Source organism: Lagopus leucura, unplaced genomic scaffold (assembly GCF_019238085.1).
Source record: "Lagopus leucura isolate 7727_CA_CO unplaced genomic scaffold, USGS_WTPT01 Super-Scaffold_100030, whole genome shotgun sequence".
Classification (NCBI taxonomy): Eukaryota; Metazoa; Chordata; class Aves; order Galliformes; family Phasianidae; genus Lagopus; species Lagopus leucura.
The window spans coordinates 3,821,244-3,841,595 of record NW_024962281.1 but is presented as its reverse complement, the minus strand read 5'-3'; the positions used below and the strand labels follow the sequence as shown (position 1 = coordinate 3,841,595).

General features: G+C 38.4%; 1 protein-coding gene across 1 annotated transcript in view; it reads left to right on the top strand.

The window, feature by feature from the left end:
* FAM13B (family with sequence similarity 13 member B) overlaps window positions 1-20,352 on the top strand; it is a 39,985-nt gene that overhangs the window by 14,336 nt on the left and 5,297 nt on the right. Inside the window, exons 7-21 of the mRNA XM_042881804.1 lie at window positions 251-408; window positions 5,253-5,294; window positions 6,180-6,335; window positions 8,027-8,162; window positions 8,377-8,400; window positions 10,190-10,347; window positions 10,813-10,867; window positions 11,281-11,428; window positions 13,722-13,787; window positions 14,940-15,150; window positions 16,889-17,018; window positions 17,408-17,489; window positions 17,766-17,995; window positions 18,175-18,258; window positions 19,386-19,481. Coding sequence (XP_042737738.1) covers window positions 251-408; window positions 5,253-5,294; window positions 6,180-6,335; window positions 8,027-8,162; window positions 8,377-8,400; window positions 10,190-10,347; window positions 10,813-10,867; window positions 11,281-11,428; window positions 13,722-13,787; window positions 14,940-15,150; window positions 16,889-17,018; window positions 17,408-17,489; window positions 17,766-17,995; window positions 18,175-18,258; window positions 19,386-19,481 — 1,776 coding nt within the window. The remainder of the gene's footprint in view (window positions 1-250; window positions 409-5,252; window positions 5,295-6,179; window positions 6,336-8,026; window positions 8,163-8,376; window positions 8,401-10,189; window positions 10,348-10,812; window positions 10,868-11,280; window positions 11,429-13,721; window positions 13,788-14,939; window positions 15,151-16,888; window positions 17,019-17,407; window positions 17,490-17,765; window positions 17,996-18,174; window positions 18,259-19,385; window positions 19,482-20,352) is intronic.

Here is a 20,352-nt window from a genome sequence, read left to right as displayed (position 1 = left end):
ACCAACTGTGCAGCTGGCTTACCCCTTAGCTCACTGCTACATTCTCTTGCAAGTACAGAAGAAAGGGGTAAAAACATTACATTACATTGCATTATGTAGAACATTTTATGTAAAAGCAAATATTGGATACCTGTTCTTGAGGAATACTGTCCTTTTATAAGTATTCTGTTTTTATCTCTTGTGCTTCTAATTCCCTGGAGCTCTTAAAAGAAATTTACAAGCCATTAATTGTGAATAAATCTTTGTACAGATAAATGATCTCTTGGAAGAGGAGGAAGATATAAAGCTTGAGCAGTCTGAAGAACTTCCAGAGGATGGCACAGAAAAACCTGTTGAGCGGCCAGCTGTGGTGCATCTAGATGTGACAGGGAGCATCTCGGATTCCAGGAGCGTTACAGCATCCACAAGGTAATTGTTTCTTCGTTGGAATGCAGTCTGTTGTGGTGCGTGAGGGAGGAAACCCTCAGACTGTTGTGGTGCCCATGAAGGAGGCTTTCAAAGTAGGTGCAGTTCTTGTAGCAGTAAAATGAGGAATAAAATAACTGCTCCCAAATTCAGCAGAAGAAGGTCTGTGGAACTCAGATTGGGTTATGTAGGATTTGTGCAGAGGAGGAAGGAAAAAGAGCGTATTTTATTGATGCTATAAAGTGGTATTTTCTCAGTAAATTTTCTGTCCTCAGGAACGACATGCATCTTGGACAGAAGCGAGTTTGTGCTTGCCTGTAACGTGCAGCTTTGTTTTATTTGCTTGTAGTAGACAAGTTTTTTTTAAGTCTGCTTTATTTGTACTTACAATTCATGATTTCTGTTTGGGGAATTTTATTTTTTGGCCCTCTGCAGCATTTGTTTTGGTCTGGGCATTGCAGGAAGCACCTAAAAGGGAGGGCTGAGGTGGTAGAAGTCTGATTGAAAGTAGAAGAAGCACAGGGAAATCCAGGAGGGGGGTTAGTGCCTTAGGCTGACAGGTCTCATGACTGCAGGGATTTCTGGTTGAACTCTGTTCAGCTGCTGCACTATGCATTTTCTTCATTGCAGGGATTTTAAAATATAAAATAATTGAGTTAGAAAACAAGAGTCACGTTTAAATTATAATTGTGTCCTTATCAGTGATCCAGCTGCTCAGTTTTAGTTTGACTAAAAAAAAAGCTTCTGGAAACTGGAATTCTGCTAGAGAACTCTGTCTTCCAGTGGAGGTTTTAAAGCAATTTTACTATTCATAGGCATTCAGATGCTTGGGGAATGTGCAAGCGCAGCAGTAGTGATGAACTAAACAAGTTTAGGAGTTGAAAGTCACTAGCCTGAAGAGAAAATCATTTTACAAGATGTTTAGGGTTAATTAAAAATTAATAAGCGTTAATTATGGTTGGCATTTTGCATTATTTGTGGGAAAGCATAAGGAGGAATCCTGCTGAAGAAAAGAGATAATTTTTATTGTGAAACCAGAATAACTGCAGGAAGCATCTGAAAAAAAAAACAAAAAACTGAATGAGGAAATATATTTTATTCAACTTCTGCTGTAAATATTTTGGGGAACTGAGAAGTGTTCAGAACACACATTTAATGGCCTTCTTTGCATTTTACTTTCTTGATTTATTTTATTTTTTGAATAAATATTAATGCAGATTGGTCGGGTGCTTGTCTTGGCATAGGGCATGCAGCAGTTTATAAAGGGAAGAGGAAGGAGAAGTGAGCCTTAAATATGATTCTTAGCATTCCTTAACCTGGAGTTCTGTTTCCTCCTTGCTGTTGTCAGGTTTTGGGAACCAAGGCCTTGTATAGTTCTGATCTCTTTATCCAGAGAAAAGGAAAGGCTGAGGTTGCATGCCCATCATCTGTTCCGATTCCTCCAGCAGGACACACGACCTTCCTTTTAGCTATTTGAGCTACAACTTACAACTTGCCTTGCTACCTCTATTCACTTTTTTTCCACTCATCCTACTTGTTCTTTGTAAAACATGACAGTCGTGAATTGCGTGGTGCTGGTTTCTCTGAGAGAGATGAGGTGAGGATATGGAAAATCATTCATGCAGTTTGATTTGGTGACTGGTATTTGAAGTGAACCTGTTGAGTGATCCTTCAGTCTGTTATGCGGTCGGGGAGCGTTTGTGCACGAGCTGACACGGTGTATGTAAAGGAAACGTGTTCTCCCTTATCAGAAGCCTTTTCAACATGGCTCTGTCAGTTTTTGCTGTCCTTACTTCTGTAGAGAAGAATTCCTGACTCAGCACTGAAGCTGACATAAGATGTGCCGTTGAAATAATCACCCTGGAGTCCTTAGCTGTCAGTGTGCTGAATTTCTCCCTGCTGCTGTTTGCCAGATAACGTTCGGTTTACTCTTTGCTGTTCATCTCAAATATCATCAGTTGCAAGCCTGAGGTGAAATCTCCTTGATGTGTTCTTTGGGCTTTTCAAAATGCTGTGTGTAAAGAGGTGAGATGTGACAAGCAGAAAGGTCTGCGAGCAGTTTGCTTTTGTCTGTATGGAATGTAATGATGAGGGTGAACTCCTCACTACTTCTGTGGTATATAATCCAGTTTTATTTCATTAGTTCAATCCAAGAGAGAAAGGAGAGAAATGGTAACAAAGGAACAAAATTTATATATATTGAGGCCAATTAAATATAACAAATATAACAAGTGCTTGAATTGCTAGAAAATATATTGCAGCTTTTAGCTTAGCTCTCTCTTCAAACATCTAAATACTTTTTCCTATTTCTACCCTGGAAAATATGTGAACAACATGTTAGAAAAGCTTTCAAGTCTTGATTGGGCAGCTTATTGTCAGGAGTGACCTCATGTTGCAGTCTATTTCTATTTAGACTGCAGGGTTTAGTGCAGCACTCCAGAAGTGCTGCCTGACAGGCAGCCATTGAATCCACAGGAGCACTATGCATAACCTACAGCCAACAGCACACTTTGCTCTCTTTCAAATGAAGCATTTTTACATGAAGTGTTCGTTTGGAATAGCAAAAATAATCAGGATGGCCTGTAAAGTCCTGCTGCACAGGTAAATGCATGGAAGGAAAACATTGCTTTGTGAATGCAGATAATGCTTTTTAGCGTTATGCGAGATGAATGTATTCTGGGGATATTGTGAAATGGAATAATGTCAAAATTGCTTTTGTTCTCAATGAGAAATAAGTCTGTGTACTGTCAGTGTATTAGCAAGAAAAGTTTTGAAATGTTTGATCTGTAGATAATGCATTTTTCTATCACAGGATATTTACAAGGACTCTTAATGGGTGCGAAGGGGAGTCTCGGGGGTGGGCTAGCATTGTGAAACAAAAGACTTTACCTTGTGTGTCTTGCTGTGTCATGCTGCATTAAGACTGTGTAGCAGTATAAGTTACAGCTTTTAAACAAATAATCTTGAACTGCTCTTAGTTCCAAAGTTGCAATGTGTTTTCAGCTAAGAGCGATTGACACGTTTCTTGCAAGAAGTGCTTAATTGCTGAAGTGATTAGTTAAAGACATAGGATAATTCTTTACATAGTAAGAGGATTGTTCAGGCTTTGGTATGCTGCTGAGTTCTGCACATCTTTTGCTGAGTACTTCTAACGCATCTAAAGGTGTTTATGAGAAGCACTGGTGAATCATCCTCCGCTGTGGGGCTGAAGGTTATGCAGTAAGATGGAAAATTTTGTTGTCAATCATGCCTGAAATCTTTTGGATTCTTTGGAGATGGGCTTGATTCTCCCCACTCCCGACACAGTTCCTCATTGTCTCAAGTGATAGTGGTAAAACAAAACGATGCCAGGTCATCACAGTTTCCTATAAATAGTTTTTGTACTTGTGCCCTTGACTCAGTTTTTTTGTTCTTTTTCACAACTGCTGTTGCAGTGCTTTGTGTTCTGATTGCCTCTTTTTCCCCTGCTGTGTCCTGGGGAGCAACTGTTTAATAAATGGATCTTTAGTGAATGTATATTAGAACTTTTGAAAAGTAAGCATACCTTTTGTAATGCAGCCCTTACAGAACTTGCTGAAAGTACCCATATCCAATATTTAAGTACATCCGTCTTGTTTTGAAATCTTTTTTTTTTTCCTCTGAAATTTTCTCATTCTCCTCTCTTACCTTGTTCATAGGGCTGAACTTATTCACAGCCTTGCCCCTTCACTTTTTATTTCAAATCATGCTGATGCAGAAGTTTATCAGAAGACTTAAGCACTTTGTACAAGCAGTAGGGCTATGCGGAACTTCTGTGTATGGACACCAATAAAACATGTTCACAACTCGAGACAAACGCCTTACCACTTGTAGGTTTGGAGGAAAATGTGTTAATGTGTTTAAATATCGAGCTGGCAAGCAGGTCCTTTATGGCTTGTGTTGCAGCTACTTAGAAGAAGAAGAAGTAGAAAGTCTGTTTGAGGTGGTCCAATTGTTTCACCTCTCTAGTGGTGGGTATAGAACTGCTGGTGAACTCACTGAGATCTAAGCAAGATACTTCTTGCTGTATTAAAGCTATTCTTAGTTAAGCAGAGAGACCACCAAATGATTTTTTGAGTACAAACAGAGCTAATATCAGCCAGAACCATCTTGCAGAGGTACCTGTTCAGCTCCCAGTGAGGGGGCAGTTTTGCTCTGCTCCCTCATGTATTCGTGAAAATCATTTTTAAAAACCACTGTGGCTGTCAGCAGTGCTGCTATGTGGTAAAAAGTAGATTGTGTTAGGAGGTTCCAAAGTGCTTTACAAGTGGCTAACTCGTCTCTTAAAACCTCTGGAAAGTGCCTGCCTTGTACTTGAAATCTAGCTGTCCTTGGAGAATACTGCAGATCTGTTGAATGTTGCAGAGTGAAATTGTGCGACGGTCTGACAGGCAGGGAAAAGTCCCTATGAACTGCAACAGTGAAGGAAAGCAAAGTACTTTGGAAGTTGCTTGAGGCAGCAAGGTTAAAATCTGCGTTCTTAAGCAAGGTGTCAGGAAGTCTTTTCAGACTAAGCGATTAATATTTCCCATGGGAAAGACCATGCCTCTTACAGCTTCTTAATGGACTGAATATTGGCTCTTGGGAGGCAGAAACCTGCACTGCTGCCTAGACAACTTTGTTTTGTGATGGCGTTCCACTTTGTCTGATGGAGGAATCTTACAGGGACTGTAAATAAGGATTTACTTTGCTTCAGGTTTTTTCAATTTTTATTAGCTTTGCTGCATGTAGTTTTTCAGTATTTTCAAATTTGTTTTCTATTGTTTTTGAGACTTCTATTGAATATGCCAAGTTTTGCATTTCACCAACTTGTTTCTTCTGTATTGCAGTGCTCATATTTCTCCCATAAGCATCTTGCCAGCCTCTGCAGAGTAAGTATAACAACAGTGTATAATGTATGAATTGTGTTGTTGCTATAGCATATATCAGTATATTGTCTTAAAAGAACAAATGCAGTAGGTTTGATGATGAGTTATGAGTGAAACATATTGCAGAAAAACTTAACATGCCATCAGTGTTGACTGCAGAAGCATGAGAGTGCAGTGTGGTAAAATTTAGATTCCAAATCCCTTTGTTTTTATAATTATATATTTCCTTTGGCTTTATAATTGTTTTCACAATGTGTTTTCAGCACCAACTTTGTTTATAGTACAGTTCTGAAGAATTGCATGCGCAGATGTGGAGGAAAATTAAAACACAATTTTATAGCCCTAATTTTAATTTGCTTTGGATAATCTGGCTAAAAAGTACACTTGGTACATTGTGCTTTTAGAGAACGTTCTGTTGCTGACATACCTGCAGGTATACCCTGTGTCCTTCATCAGGTACAGGCTTAATGTCTCCACTGTTTGTTGGATCTTGCCTTTTACAATTGCAGTCCTGTTCAAGAGGTGCTACAGCCAACTGTGCTGAGGTGATACATGCTCCATGGTTGGCTCTGACCTGCTATAGGTGCAGGATTTGCTTGTTGCATACTTGTGTTTAGGTTTTGTACAGTTTGGGGTATCGTGTTTTGGTTTTCTTGTTAACTGTAGTCATGGTAACCTGTTCCTTTTAAGATACTTTCCTGTTTGGTTATTACTCAATACAATATAGTGGTTTCAGTACTCCTTATTGCCTAGAATAGTTAACCTGCTTTTTTTTCTTTTCCTTGAAGTATTTGGCATCAAAGATTCAACTGTTGTTTTCACCCTTCTGCATAGTTGATCAATGGAGACAAGGATTTTTGATATGAATTCTGTGGCTTTTCTTTCTAGCATTTTGGAACGAACAATCAGAGCAGCTGTGGAACAGCACCTTTTCGACCTGCAGAGCAGCTTAGATAATGATCTTAAACAAATACAGCAACACAGACTGGGCTGTAACAATGATGCAAAAAGTCCCAGCGGGGATGAGGAAGGATCTAACAACCAGTAAGACTTGTTTGTATTGGTGTTAAATTGTAGAGGATTGTATATTTTAGGTCTTCCAAACAAAACTACCCCATTGCCCCTCAACCAGAAGCAGAAGTTAGGACTTCTGTTATTAGCATAGAAATTTCAAAGAAATTTTTAAGTCAAATCAGCTTTCAACCTGCAGAAATAACAGACAGCTCTTGAAGCAAGTATTCTAAGTTGCTCTTATATTGCTACAAATTGCAAAGCATAGCTACTTTACTGCTGAATTCCATGCAAGTAGCAGAAGACTTTATTTGTCCCAGTCTTTATCTCATTTAATGTTACTTGTGACTCAGTTGTACCATATATGTTTATTGTAGGTGCCATTTCAGTTTCCTTACCATGCTGTTCCACATCAACATAGCTACTGTACTTCCATAGCTGGCAGTCAGTAAAACCGCTAACAGCAGATAGAATGAGCACTGTAGATGTATTTGTGCAGGACTTCAGTCTCATTTGATCAGTTTTTGTTACAGATCTTAGTGTTTATGGGTGTAGTGACTTCCAGGGCAGTACTGAGACGCTCTGACCTGCTGATGTTTTATTAAATATAAATAAATGATCACAGTTAATTCCGAACTCCAAAACGTGACATTAAGTAGGGCTTTGCAACATAAGTTCCTTAGGGTCAGAGCTTGAAATGGTGTGGAGTGTTCAGAGAGTCAAATGGTGTTTTCTATATCTGTTGTTTTTAGAAGTCTTTAGTCCAGATTCTTGTCAGAGATAAGTTAGTAAGAGATCATAAAGGTAGTAATCACTCCTCATAATGTTCAGTTGTTGTAAGTTGAATTTCAGGGTTACAGATCTAATTTCTTTGATATAAACTCCAAGTGGGTGAACATTCCCTCTTGCAGCTGAATCCATTAGTTATGGCATAAGTGTTTTAAGTCTGGCTGGCTTCACAGAAGCAGAGGCTAAAAGTACCATCACTGCAGGTCTGAAACCCAATATGCCCTTCTGGCACTGCCTCTACTTCAGATGCTTCTGTGTCGTTCCACTGTGGATTAACTGTAATAGATGATACATGATAGCATTCTTGAAAGAGGTCGTCCAGGTTCTTTAAAGCAGTACAGTCAACATATTGTGCAAAAGACAGATGCATAGCTAAATAAATAACTAAAAGCTGCCGTCCTCAGGAGTGGATTTCTTAGGTATAACAAAATAATTACAGGAATTAAAGAAAACGTAACTGAAGTGTAAAATTACAGACCATCCTGTTTGGTATCTAGAAATGCTTTTAAAGTAGTTTGGAGTTACCTGAGGGAGGAGAAGAAAGGCAGAAGTCAATGGCTTGCATGAATTATGGAATCATAGTGACAGACATGCTGACATATAAAGACTGTATGGACAAACAGGAATGGTGTAAGTTAGTTTTAACGTGGATGTGCTTTTACAAACCTTAAGTTGAATGCTAGGAATATAAAATGTTAGAAATAACGGGATTTATCTGTGAAGGGAGCACTTTGATACTAACTTAAATTAGCTGACTGCAGTGTTGAGAGGAGTGCAGTCAAGCAACTCCATCTAGTCAAGGTAGTTTTGGATAAATCCTTTCATATATCTACCACATGCTGTTGCAGAAAATCTCAAAAGTGTTTATAAGCTATATGAAGGTTGATTGAGGGCTGGAGAACAGGTTACTGATGTTTTACTGTTTGTTTCTTTAGGAATGATGTTATTGAAAATAATGACGTTGGTAGCAGTGAGAACACGGGAGACTGCTCTGAAGTATTGGTTAGCACAGATTTAGGCAGCGAAGATATGAAACGTGATACTGTAACTGAGGAGGAAGAAAGTGTTCAGGTGAGAGGAAGAGCTTCCTGTATATGGAAATTATGGCTTGCAGTGACTTCAGCAAAGTGCTTGTGGCATCAGTCTTCTTAATAGCTCTGATGCAGCTTCACATGGTTCAGTTGCTTTGCACAGTTCTATTCTGCTGTGCATGCTTTGAAGGCATGCAGAGAAATTTTTGTGTGCTTTGCTGCAACTTATTTCTGACTTCTCTCTCTTTTTGCAGGTACTGGCCCTTCCTTCTGCTGAAGTAAGTTAGTGCATCAACAAGCATAGCACTGGTTAGAATAGCATCTATTTTAATAAAGGCTTTGTGAGGAAAAGAGGGTCTAGGGCTGTGACAGTAACGTAGCCCACAGTATGAACTTCTGCTGTATTAAGCAGTGCTAGAATGTTAATATGAGAACTGTAACAGGAAGACATTGTTTTGTAATTGGCTGTTTCTCAGCCTTTTCTTTCTCCTCACAGTTTTTGTCTGTGAGAAGGATAAGTGTCCTCCTCTTTTCAGCATATCTTCATTTCCTGTCTGCTTGAAATAGGTTCTGTTACTTCTTGAACCTCTTTGCTTAGATGTTTGAATTCTGCTGAGCTGACAGCTCAACCCCCTCCATCCCACTGAGAGCTCTTGTACTTGTGGTGTTACACAAAAGAAAAAAGAAAATTAAACTTGTGGCCTCTTGAGAAGAAGGGTTCAATGTTTACCTGTCATCTTAAGAAGTATTGGGATTGACCATTTGTGTTCCTGTACAGAAAAATCTGTTTATCCTGTATGAACAGATAGTAGGATCTGATATTAGTAAAAAGAGAACATTTTATATGTTTTTAAAACTGTTTTGCTCAGAAAATGAAATGTTAATGATGACTGAAGTTGGTGTTAAAGTTGAGAAAGCAACTGTGTTCTTTCATGGATCTCAAATGACTCTGAATAACCTAACAAGTTGGCTTCCAGTCGCAGCTTTATCCTTGCATATTGCTTTAGAATCTATAGATCTAAATTTCAGTGCACTGTATTCTGTATCAGTGTTTTCAGTAAAAGAACACCTGAGAAATGTGAATGATACTTTTTAAGAAATGCATTCACTTCAGGGCTAAAAGAACATCACTGCAGTAAGAATGTGAAGGGAGAGCATGATGCTTGGGTGTTGCATAGGGGGTGCAGGAGAGTAAAGATGAGCTTCTGTACGTGAGCTTTGCTTTAGGTCTGACATGGAAAAAGGAACAGCTGATTCTACAGCTACAATAAATGTGATTCTCTATGGCAGAAAAGCTGTTATTAAGAAATTGTTGTCTTGAATTGGAATTTGGCTTGAGGAAATAACGTGGAGATGGAGCTGTGTGTGAGGAAGGGAAGTATGTTGCCATGTAAAATACTTGAATGCTACATGCATTTGAGCTCAGAGCAACTTAAAATATTATTTTCAGACATTTTAAAGATCAGCTGGGATTGCTTTCTAAAATCTGAAATAAAATGTAACATATTATTCAAGAGGGATATAAAACATTTTTCCAGTTACATTCTCCCAAAGATGGTGCTTCTCAAAGAAGGCAAATACTGGGCTTTGGCTTAAATATTTAAAGCAATCTTCTTGTGCCAACTTCTAGTGTACAAAATGGTGATGTTAATTAATCTGAACTTGTTCTGTGAGATGGTGCCATAAAAATGCCAGCATATCCTCATCCCCTTCTAGTTCTGCTGCTGTTTTATTTAATAACCGGGATGAGAAGTTCCTTCTAGGAAGTCTGTCAGACTTGTTTCATTTCATACAACACCGAGCCCAAATCTGCATCCCACTCAGTTCTCTCTGAGACTCAGAGTCGTGGCAGTAAGTATTTCCTGTCACCCCAAAACTCACGCTCTGACAATTTGCAGGGACAGTGTTGGTATCCACCTTAAGAAACAAAAACAACCAATCATGCTGAGTCTGAAGATAGAGATTTCACTGTTGGTCTTCTAGTGAGTAATGCACTGAATTGTTGACCTCACTTTAAATGTGGAAGTATTGCGTTGGTTAAACAGTGTGAGTTCCACACATGCATAGAAACTTGTGGTTTTCATTCTTGAGGGCTTTTTTGTGGTCCACAATTACAGAAATATTTTCAATCTTTCTAAATGTACTTTTTGCCAACAGCCTGCAGATGTGTTATTGAAACAATGTGATAAAGATGCAGATGTTGATGGAGAAAATAATAGTGAAAGGTAGGAATTTTTCATTTATCGCTTATGTGGCAGAATGTGTAATTTCTGAGAACGTAAGACAAACAAACAAGATTATTTCTTTAAAATATTTTGGCACAGTGTACCACTCAGCCATTTGGGAATTAATGCTGGTAACAGTAATTAGCCAGAAAATTTTAGGTTCATATGCAATTGAGTTCAGCACTGATTGGAGTGTTCAGTTTGAGCTCATTTGTTTCAAAATGTTTATTCCTTGTTTGAGCTGTGTCTGTTTCCAGGCTGTTTGAAGCCCAATTGCTTGTTTACATGTTTCAGTTGGAAACTGTGAAGAACAGGGGTGCCACCCCCAAACAACCTCACTTCTGCTCTCCAGAGTTCTAGTGATCACTTCAAGGAAATCAATTACATATCTGCTAAAAATGCATTCTGTATGTAAGAATGAAATGCATTTAAGATGATAACTGGATTTGTTGTTTTTTTTTTTAGGCAAAATAGTATTTTGATTGATGGCAATGATAGAATATCTTCAGAAATGTTTCTGGTAAGATGATAATTTCATTTATATATATAAATGCAGACATGCAAAAAAAATGCCAGTAAATGTAGCTCTTAGAAGTCTGTGTTGTTGGTTGTGTAGCCACAAGATCTGTAAGATCTGTCAGATCCCATTGTCTAGCTTTTTGGAAATTTTGGGCAACACAGCAAGCTTATGCTCATGCATCTTGTGTAAGAAATACTTTGTTTATGCCAGTAATTGGCTAATGCTGTGGGAGGGAAGAAGAAGCTTGTTTACGGTTCCTTATGAAACATGGGAGCACCTTACTTGAGTAAGGAAATAATTTTTTGTTTTTTAAAGAGCTTCCAGAAGTGCCAGGAGCAGCACTGAATACTGACCTGGTTTTCAGCTGCTAAATAAGAATGAATGAAATTGTTCTGTGCTGTTATTTGTAACAGGATTCAAGTACCAAAGCTTGTGATCTCAATGCAAATACTGATGCAGAGGTGTCAGGGGATGGTGACGTTTCTGTTCCTGAGGAAGCACTGAGTGTCCAAGTACCACGTTTAGATCTGAAGAATGCATCTGATGGAGACAAATGGGAAGGTAATTTTTGCCCTTTAATTCACAATATACTCAGCTAGTTAGAATAAATGAAATACCAGACTGCTTCTCCTACTTCGTAAAGTAACTTATCCACTTTCCCTTTAGCTTCATCTGAATATAACGTTCCTATATGACTTGGCCAATTTTACTGTGTACAGCATAGGTCTCCTCTTGTTGCAGATCTTTCTGCAACTTAGAAGGGACTTTAAAAAAAAGAAAAAAGCCAAAGAAAGCAAAAGAGTCTAAGCTTCATGCAAAATTGTTTATGTGTTTTTCAAGTGACTTAAAATGCTCTGGTCTCTCTCTCACATGAGTCCTCATAAAAATACTTTGATTTTTATGATGCAGTTGATATTCATGTTGAATTTTGTGATTATTTTTTTTTTCCAATCCAAGTTACTGAAGTTCACATGCTAGCTGAATTTGACACAAAATCACTGAACTACTAAGCATAGCCATTTACATTTGATTTAGTCTGAGAAGTCTGTTGGTTGCTTTGTCTTGAGCATCAGAAATGTCCAGTATTGGCTTCCTTGTCACTGGACAACTTGAAACAGCCTGAATTTTCAAGTACAAATTAACAATGAATATGATTTCAGGGAAAGCAAGAAGTACAAAATATAGTTTATGATCTTATTCTTTATGGCCTTCATGTGTAGCAACCTCCTGAACTTCTGACTTGATTGAATGTGGTTGCTCAAATATGTGGAAATGACTGCTTATGCTGTCCTACTTGTATAAGAGCATAACTTCTCTGTACTCTAACCACAGCAAAACACTCATTGATAATGTTAGCTACTTGTCTTCTTACATGTTCTTTAAACGCTGCTGTTCTCCTGTCATGAATCATCTGAATCATCAATCTGCACTTCACAAGAAAAGTCCACTTGTTAGTTTGATTAAATATTGCAAGCTGTCACCAGCAGGAGGATGACCCCCATCCACTCATTTTCGATGTGAAATGGTAGATTTAGTGCAGATTCACTACCCAGGGATTGTTTAACTTGAAGCAGGCGGTTCCAGTGACAGCTATTTTTTTGAGATGTGTTTAAATTGTCGTCATTAGGCATTAATAAGGCACTAGTAACAAAGAAAGAATGTGGTTACTTTTATCTTGTGCTAGAAATGTTAAACTTCATGAAGTAAACTACGTACCTTTGAGCTACGGCAGTGCAATGTGAAACTGCAGCATGCCAGCACACAAAGCTCCCAAAGCTCAAATAGTGGCAGCTTAAAATAACTGAATTTGTCACTGAAGTTGGCTGTTTTCCAAACGAATTCCCTGCATTAATCCATACTTTGTTTTTGACCCTTTAGAAATGATGATGTTTGTAATTTGATCCCTCACTTATGGTTGGGAAATACTTGCTTTATGTTGTCAGTATTTATTTACATCGCTTACTTGCATGTTGTGTTTTGTTACAGTCTCTGTGTTAACCTTCAGTACATGTTTAATACGTGTTCTCAGTACACTTGTGGATTCCATTCTCATTATTTCTCTAAATCTGTTCATAAAAGTTACTTTGGTATTGCTTATCCAAATACATGTATATCTTCAAAGAGAATGTAGGATATCTGAATAAATTTACATTAAATGATTCTCAGTAATAAAATCATGGTATTTTGCAAGATATGGTATTTGCATGTGGTGAAGTCTTCAGTTTTGGCTATTCTTCAGTCTTTTTTAGAATGGCTGTTGGGATCTCAGGCACTGCAAGTCCTTGTAGCATTCTGTTCAACTACATTGGCTTTGCAAAGAAATCTGCTAGCCCAAATCTTTCTAAAGGTTTGGATTATTAAATCCTATGTGATGGCACACTTAACGACTTGTAATCAATGGGAATCTTGAAAATGAGCATGAAACGCTTGCTGCCTTAATTGGGGGAAATGCAGATTGGTTAATCTGTGTTTGAGTGCATTTATTCTGCATTTGTCCTCTTTTTGAAAGTTACTGCCATCTCTTATTTACAAGCTATGGGCAGAACTACATGCAGAACTTGTCCTTTGTTACTGTGAAGATGCATGAGACTCTTATTAAAGGCAGTAAGTCTTTACTATTCCTGTGTCAGTTCTGTAAACCTTTCTGGTAAACAGTTCAAGCTTACAAAGGCCTGAGCATCCTTACCTGCCACTGCAATTGCCTGGCAGTTGAGAGTGTTCAGAGCCTGGCTCAAAAGACGGGGTTTTCTTCCCCTGGTACTGTATCTTCCTGCTTTACATGTTATGTATGGTTTGTTCTGACTGTGCTGTGTGTTCACTTTAGTATTTTTGCCATTCTTTTTCATTTTATTAGCGCCATGCCCTATCACTTTTCCCCTCATTGATTTCAAAACAATGCATCTGCAGAGAGAAGGGGAGGGTAAGTATGGTTCGCCATACATTCAGTTATCTGCCTTTTGATAGTTTATGGTTTGCTTTCTAACTAACCCTTCACCTGCTGTCCCTTATCTTGGGAATGTTCTGATTTGCAGTATTTTTTCCTCCTTAAGGGCCCCCTTCTTATGCCTTGTACTGCATAAGCGGGCAAGAGTCTAGCTTTAAAAAGAAAAGAAAAGAACAAAACCCACCAAAAAAACTCCCTGAGCAAAACCTCCACAATTCTTAGTGGATGCACTCTGGAAAGCAGGTACAAGGGTTCCCATTTATTTATTTTTCAAAGATTCCGTTGTGGGTTTTATTGTTGTTCTGCACACTTTGAACCCGGTTTTCAAGATTTCTGGTTTGGAAAATACTAAGCAAACTTCTGAAAGGGAAGGGGGAGATTTTCAACTGAAGTACTTGGAGGGCTTTCTCAGCTTTTTGTTAGATGGCAAGACGGCCGTGGTTGAGAATTGTAAGGGATCACAACCAACTTTTTAATAGGGTTATTAAAAATATATATATAGTAAATTGTTTTGGAATCCCCTGCCTGAAAGTCCCCTTCCACAAACTAAAAAATCTCTTTTTCTCAGTGATGTCAAGATGGATTTAAACTATACCTACATTAGAGATCAAACAGACAAACAACAGCAACAAAAAAAACAAAAACAATCGCACCAACACTCCTTTAAAAAGGCTGAGCAAGTGGAATTGTACCTGAAGAGGTGTTGTCAGGCTTGCCTCGTTCAAAGTCAAGAGGAGAATCTTTCAGAGCTCACATGGAACTTAATTTCCATAGCAATACTTGAAACAGGCAATAAGTGTGTTCTTCTAACGTAACATTTCTGATAAGTAAATAAGTAATGCTCTCTCACACTGTTGAACTGTTCAGAAATGCATACTCCTAAGAAACACTTTGAAAAAGGGATCCTAGTGTGCATACTTCATTTCAGTATGTTTTTCTTTCAATTGTTATATGACAGAATTTGTAGCTTTCTGATGTATTCCACTGTTTTTATTCACTTTGTGTATGACACTACATCCTTTATAGCATACAAGACTAAGTATCACGTAACAGTTGTTTCCTCTTGATTCTTCTTTATAGTTCTGTTAACAGACAAGTACCATTTTGTTTCCCTTTTTTATCTTACAGATCCATTTCCTGCTTTCAAATCTTGGCAGGAAGACAGTGAATCTGGAGAAGCTCAGCTTTCCCCACAGGCTGGCAGGATGACCAATCATCCGTTGGAGGAGGACTGTCACCCGATGTTGTCACACCGCAGTTTGGACTTTGGGCAAAGCCAGCGTTTCTTACATGATCCAGAAACATTGGATTCTTCATCCAAAGCACTTTCTTTTGTTAGGTATGTACTTCAGTGCAGTTTGGTGGGGGTTGTGGCAGTTACTTCTGGTATGAAAATTCAGCTGCTTAAAAACGTCAGAAGTTTTCTGTGGTATGACACAAACTGAAAACCAAGGTCAGATGTCTCGTTACACAGCCAGTTGGCAGTTTTGCACACCTGGGAATTGCCATCCTAGGTCAGACCAGACATTCATCTGGGATGGCTGTCTCTCCAAGTGGCCACTGGCAGATGCTGAGGGAAAGAATATAAAAGTAGGACAGATTTTCCCTGGCGTTCAGACTGGGCTTCTGGTAACCTGTTGTAATGACACTTCTTGGTCCAAAGCCATTATTTATATCCTTTGTTTACCAGGCTTTGCTGGATGCTGTGATATGGTTTTATGTAATTTTTTTTCCAATGGCACGAGTATCAACTTTCATGTTGTGTGATTTCCTGTTTGTTTTGTATATCCACTCCCAGTAAAGAGAGCATTGCAACAAAAACATGCAGTGATGAACTGGGAAGGGTCTTCATTTGGCCTTTGAAAAGCCTTCGTTCAGGAGGGTTAAGGGAAAGCATCAACTATTAAAAGGAGACAGGTGGGACAGCAGTACAGTGGAGTTGTAGGGTCCTTTAATGCAGGTTCTCTTGTTGCTGTAGAGGATCAAGCCAGTTGAACTCAGCGTTGTAATTATAGAAGCTGGAAGTTATTTGTGTGGACTTCCAAAGCTGTAAATAACCTGTGGCCTGTACTTCATAATACTGCTGATATGAAAAGCCATTTGAGAAAAATCACCATGATTATTAGAGAAGAAATAACCTCATAAAAATGAGAAGATTTGGAACAGGAAAGACCAACTTCAGAATTCCTAATTTTCTGTCACAGGTTTATTGATGCAAAAGATGCTTTCCCAAATGCTCTCCAGTTAGGGGCAGACTGCAGTTGATGAGTACTGTCAACATGATGTACGAGACTGACCCGTAGAAAAGTGCTGATTCTAATAGCTGTTCTCATTCTGAAACTAATAAGGATCTACACCAGCAGATAATTAGATTAGTATATCTTAGTAATATCTTGAATTATGTGGACGTCACTGGCTGCACCAAGAGGTATTTCAGGCACCTTGTGTAATGTGTGTGCTAGAAAATTCTTACAGTTGGTCTTGAAATGCAGAGTTTTCATAAGGCACAAATGTGAAGGAGCTAAGTGTAAAAGGTGATTCAAGACTGGAGTTGCGTGCTGCAGAAATGTATTTGGAAGTCAAACAGATCAGATGATGGATATTATTTCTTCTTTTTAAGATAAGCATTTATTGAGCTATCTAAGACAGATAAGTGGAGCTGCCTAATTACCAAGGATTGTTCAGTGGTAGCTTCTAGACTAGGCTGTGTTTTGTGCCAAATGTTTCAAGAAGTGCTGATAATCTTGTAATTTAGATAAGCAACTTAGCCACCAGAAAGATCTGAGCTGTTTTCATGACAATGTAATTGACAGTACTTGAATTTCAAATGGTGTTTTTCACCACAGAACTATTTCTGTTAGGGATAGTATTGAAGACAGGAGAAAATAACATCACATTTTGAAGGCAGCGGATGGTAGCGTTGTGATTGAGTATGTAAGAAGCTCTGACTGAAAGTCTGAAAAGAATATATTATGAACTGAAAAAGAAAACCAAAACGAGTTAGTCATCTGCTAGCCCAATGTTGTTTGCACTGGCTTAATTATTTGAAATTACATTTTAAAATGTTTTTAATACAGAACACGAAGAGCGTCCTTCAGCTCGAAAGATGACAAAAGGGAAGACAAGACGCCTTATCAGCTTGTCAAGAAACTACAGAAAAAAATAAAGCAATTTGAGGAACAGTTTGAGAAGGAGAAGAACAGTAAGGTAAGTTACTGCTGTTATTCAGGATAAATGGCTGTGTGGTGGAGCTAAGTCACTTCTTGTTTCGTCACTGAAGAACTCTGAGCTCACTTTGTTACATGCTGCTTTCTGCAAAAGTAGACGATGGCAGGATGAGGAAAACATGCCAAAGTACCTGGTGAGCAAATGTTGATGTTCAGTTGGACTGAAGGGATATTTGAAGCCAGTGGAAAAACAAAAGCATCTTTACCTCTCTCTGGATCAACTTCGGATGCCTTATTTCAAGTTTATTTTAACAAGTGTTCATTATGTTGGCTAGTCACCTTTGCTGCCATAAATATTGCCATGTATTTTATGAAATGTTTATAAATGATCTTCAACATGTTCATATAAAACTTTATATTACTTTTCAGCCCTCCTACAGTGATATTGCAGCCAATCCAAAAGTTTTAAAATGGATGACTGACCTTACTAAATTAAGAAAGCAAATAAAAGGTAAGGGATGCTGTGCTTCAGGTTGACAAAAACAAATTATATATATATGACTAAAATAGAAGTGATAACTCATTCAGCACAATTACACAGATCTTGTACAAATCTTTAACTTCTAGATTCTGATCTATTCCAAAAGCAAAATCAAACTTATTTTCGTGGCTTTGTTTTTAGAAGAGAAATCTTGCCTATGCAGACAGATGTGTTCCTTATTTTGCAGTTAAACAGAGGGAATTGGTTCTCTTAAACTTTCAGATTAAGCAGTTTTTCTGTTTTCAGATGCGAAGCAGAAGAGCTCAGATGGAGAATTCATACCTCAAACACGTCCACGAAGCAACACTCTACCAAAAAGCTTTGGTTCCTCTCTTGACCAAGAAGAAGAAGAAAATGGAGATGAGATGCGGGTCGTGCAGAAGGAGAAGAAGCCCACCAAGGAAGCTACACTTGAACTCATTTTGAAAAGATTAAAGGAAAAACGAGTTGAGAGATGTTTGCCAGAAGATATAAAAGTAAGCATAAGATTCTGGTGTCTGATTACAACATTGAGCAGCTTTAAATCTGATTAAGCTGGGATGTATGTATTAATTCATCTCAGGTTTTGGTGAAGTTGTGTTTATAGCTGATACAGTAAAAAAACAAAAAAGCTGCTGAAGTGACTTTTGATTAATATGAACAATTCTTCTAACAGAAAATGACAAAGGACCATTTGGTAGAAGAGAAAACATCTCTCCAGAAAAGTCTCCTGTATTATGAAAGTCAACATGGACGACCGGTAATTCCTCTTCTGCTTCATCGGCGATGCTAATGTGCACTTAGACTGTGGGATTTCTTGTGCAGGAGTAGTGATAATTATCAGTAATACCTGGGTTTTTTTTCCAAACAATGATCTGTTTCCATGTTGCCATCGAATGAAGCTACTGCATGAACTTGTGAAAATTAGGCTTTGTGTATTGATTCATTACACAGGCCCTTTCTCGCAGATCAGTGGGTCACTGGAGTTTGCAAAGTAATTTGTATAGGTTGGTGCCATTCTTGTCTGTGAAGCAGAGTAATCTTCTTTGTGTTATTTTTAAACAAAAATCACAAATACTATTGGATTTCCTAGGAAAAGGTCTGTCAGTTTACTATGGGTTTCACAAAACCAAAAATTGAGACACTTCTGAAGTAGGTGGTGGGAGGAACTAACTGGCAGCTAGCACCTAGAGTTCTGAGTTTTTAGTCATGGACAGTGATCAGCATTTGCTTGTCCAGTCAGAAGATGCTTCCAGCTAACGTTCTGTCAGTCTTCTGGACTTCATGCACCAACTCAGTAATCAGCACTACTGTATGCATCTGATCAAGCCTTTCAGTTATAAAAGCCCAGGAAGAAAAATGGCATTAGTGCTATTGGTACTGACCCTATGAGCCCCTTAGAGGAAAAAGTCAGTAACTGGTGATGATAACCTTCAAGTCTCATTGTTTTTAGTAAACATAATGGCCAAGAATTGAGCGTACAATCAGGTATCAGATGAAGCCTGTCTGCAATTTCATCTTTTTTTCCCCTGTCACTTCTGGAGAGTCATCGTCATTGCAAGTTATGCAGTCTTCTCCCCCAGCTCTTGGTGCCCTTTTCCCTATTTTCTACGGTCTTCAGAGGGCTTACTTCTACTTGAGCTCATCTAACATTTAAGAAATCTTAACTCAGTATTTTTCTAAAAGAAGTTTAAAGTGGAAAAATAAGAAGGAAATAAACATGTGCTTATTTCCTTTTCTTTCCATAAGCTCCATTGCATACACACAAATTAGTTTTATGTTCCTAATTGGAATGGATGTGGCCTGGCATGAGAAGCATAATGCTTTGTTTGCTTGCATATTATTCAGTGACTGGTATAATTAATTCTGTGGTTTCTCTGCCTTTAGGTCACTAGAGAAGAAAGACATATTGTGAAGCCACTTTATGACAGATACAGACTTGTAAAACAAATGTTAACTAGAGCAAGCATTACTCCTATTCTTGTGAGTAAAACATGCTATTTATATTTTTTCCCCTTTTGAACTGCTAGTATGGCTTCAGAAGAGCTCATAATAAAGCACGTCTTTCTTTTGGAAGGTATGAGATGGTGTTGTAGTTGAGACATTTGGTTTACTGCTGAGAACAGAGCAGTTCAAGGCTTTACCTTGACAGCTCTGAGGAAGTAAATAGTTCCCAGTGGAAGTAAACAAGTTGTTCTAGCTTTCTTTGGCTGAGTCCTTTGCAAGTCACTGTGCTCAGTACCAATCTGCAGTGTGTGTTGTATTGGTCTTCCAAAGAAGAGTAACGCCAGTTGTAATGAAGCTTGCCTCTCCTGTAGTGCAGAGGCAGGAGTGATAAGATGGCCATTAAAATCACTTCATTCATTTTTGTTTCCTTAGTGAGAATCATGTTATTGACACCTGCTTGCAGCATCTGTACATCATCTGCTCTTTCGTCATGTTTTCGCTTCATTTCCTCCTAGCTTGCTGTGCTTTTTCTTCCCTTTCTTTCCCATCTTGAAGAGATAAGGAAGAAAAGTTTTTCCTATTGTGCAAAATGACTGAATTAACCTTTCTTGTTGTGACCTATAAGGCAGCTGTGGAATGACAACCACCTAGCTCTTTTTGTTCTCTTGCATGCTGACTCAAACTTGGGATTTTGATATTAGCTACTGACCCGTTCAGAAGGAAGGGACTGCACACAGTCAGACAGTTCTCTATCAGATTTAAATAACTGGGCATGGCTTACTCAGCAGTAACTTAATCTGCAGTCTGTGACTCTCACTGTTCTTAACCAGCTCCTTAAGCTGAAGAACTGAGATAAAGAAATCAGTTCAAGATGACTCAAAATCCATATGGAAAAAGGAATAGCTGT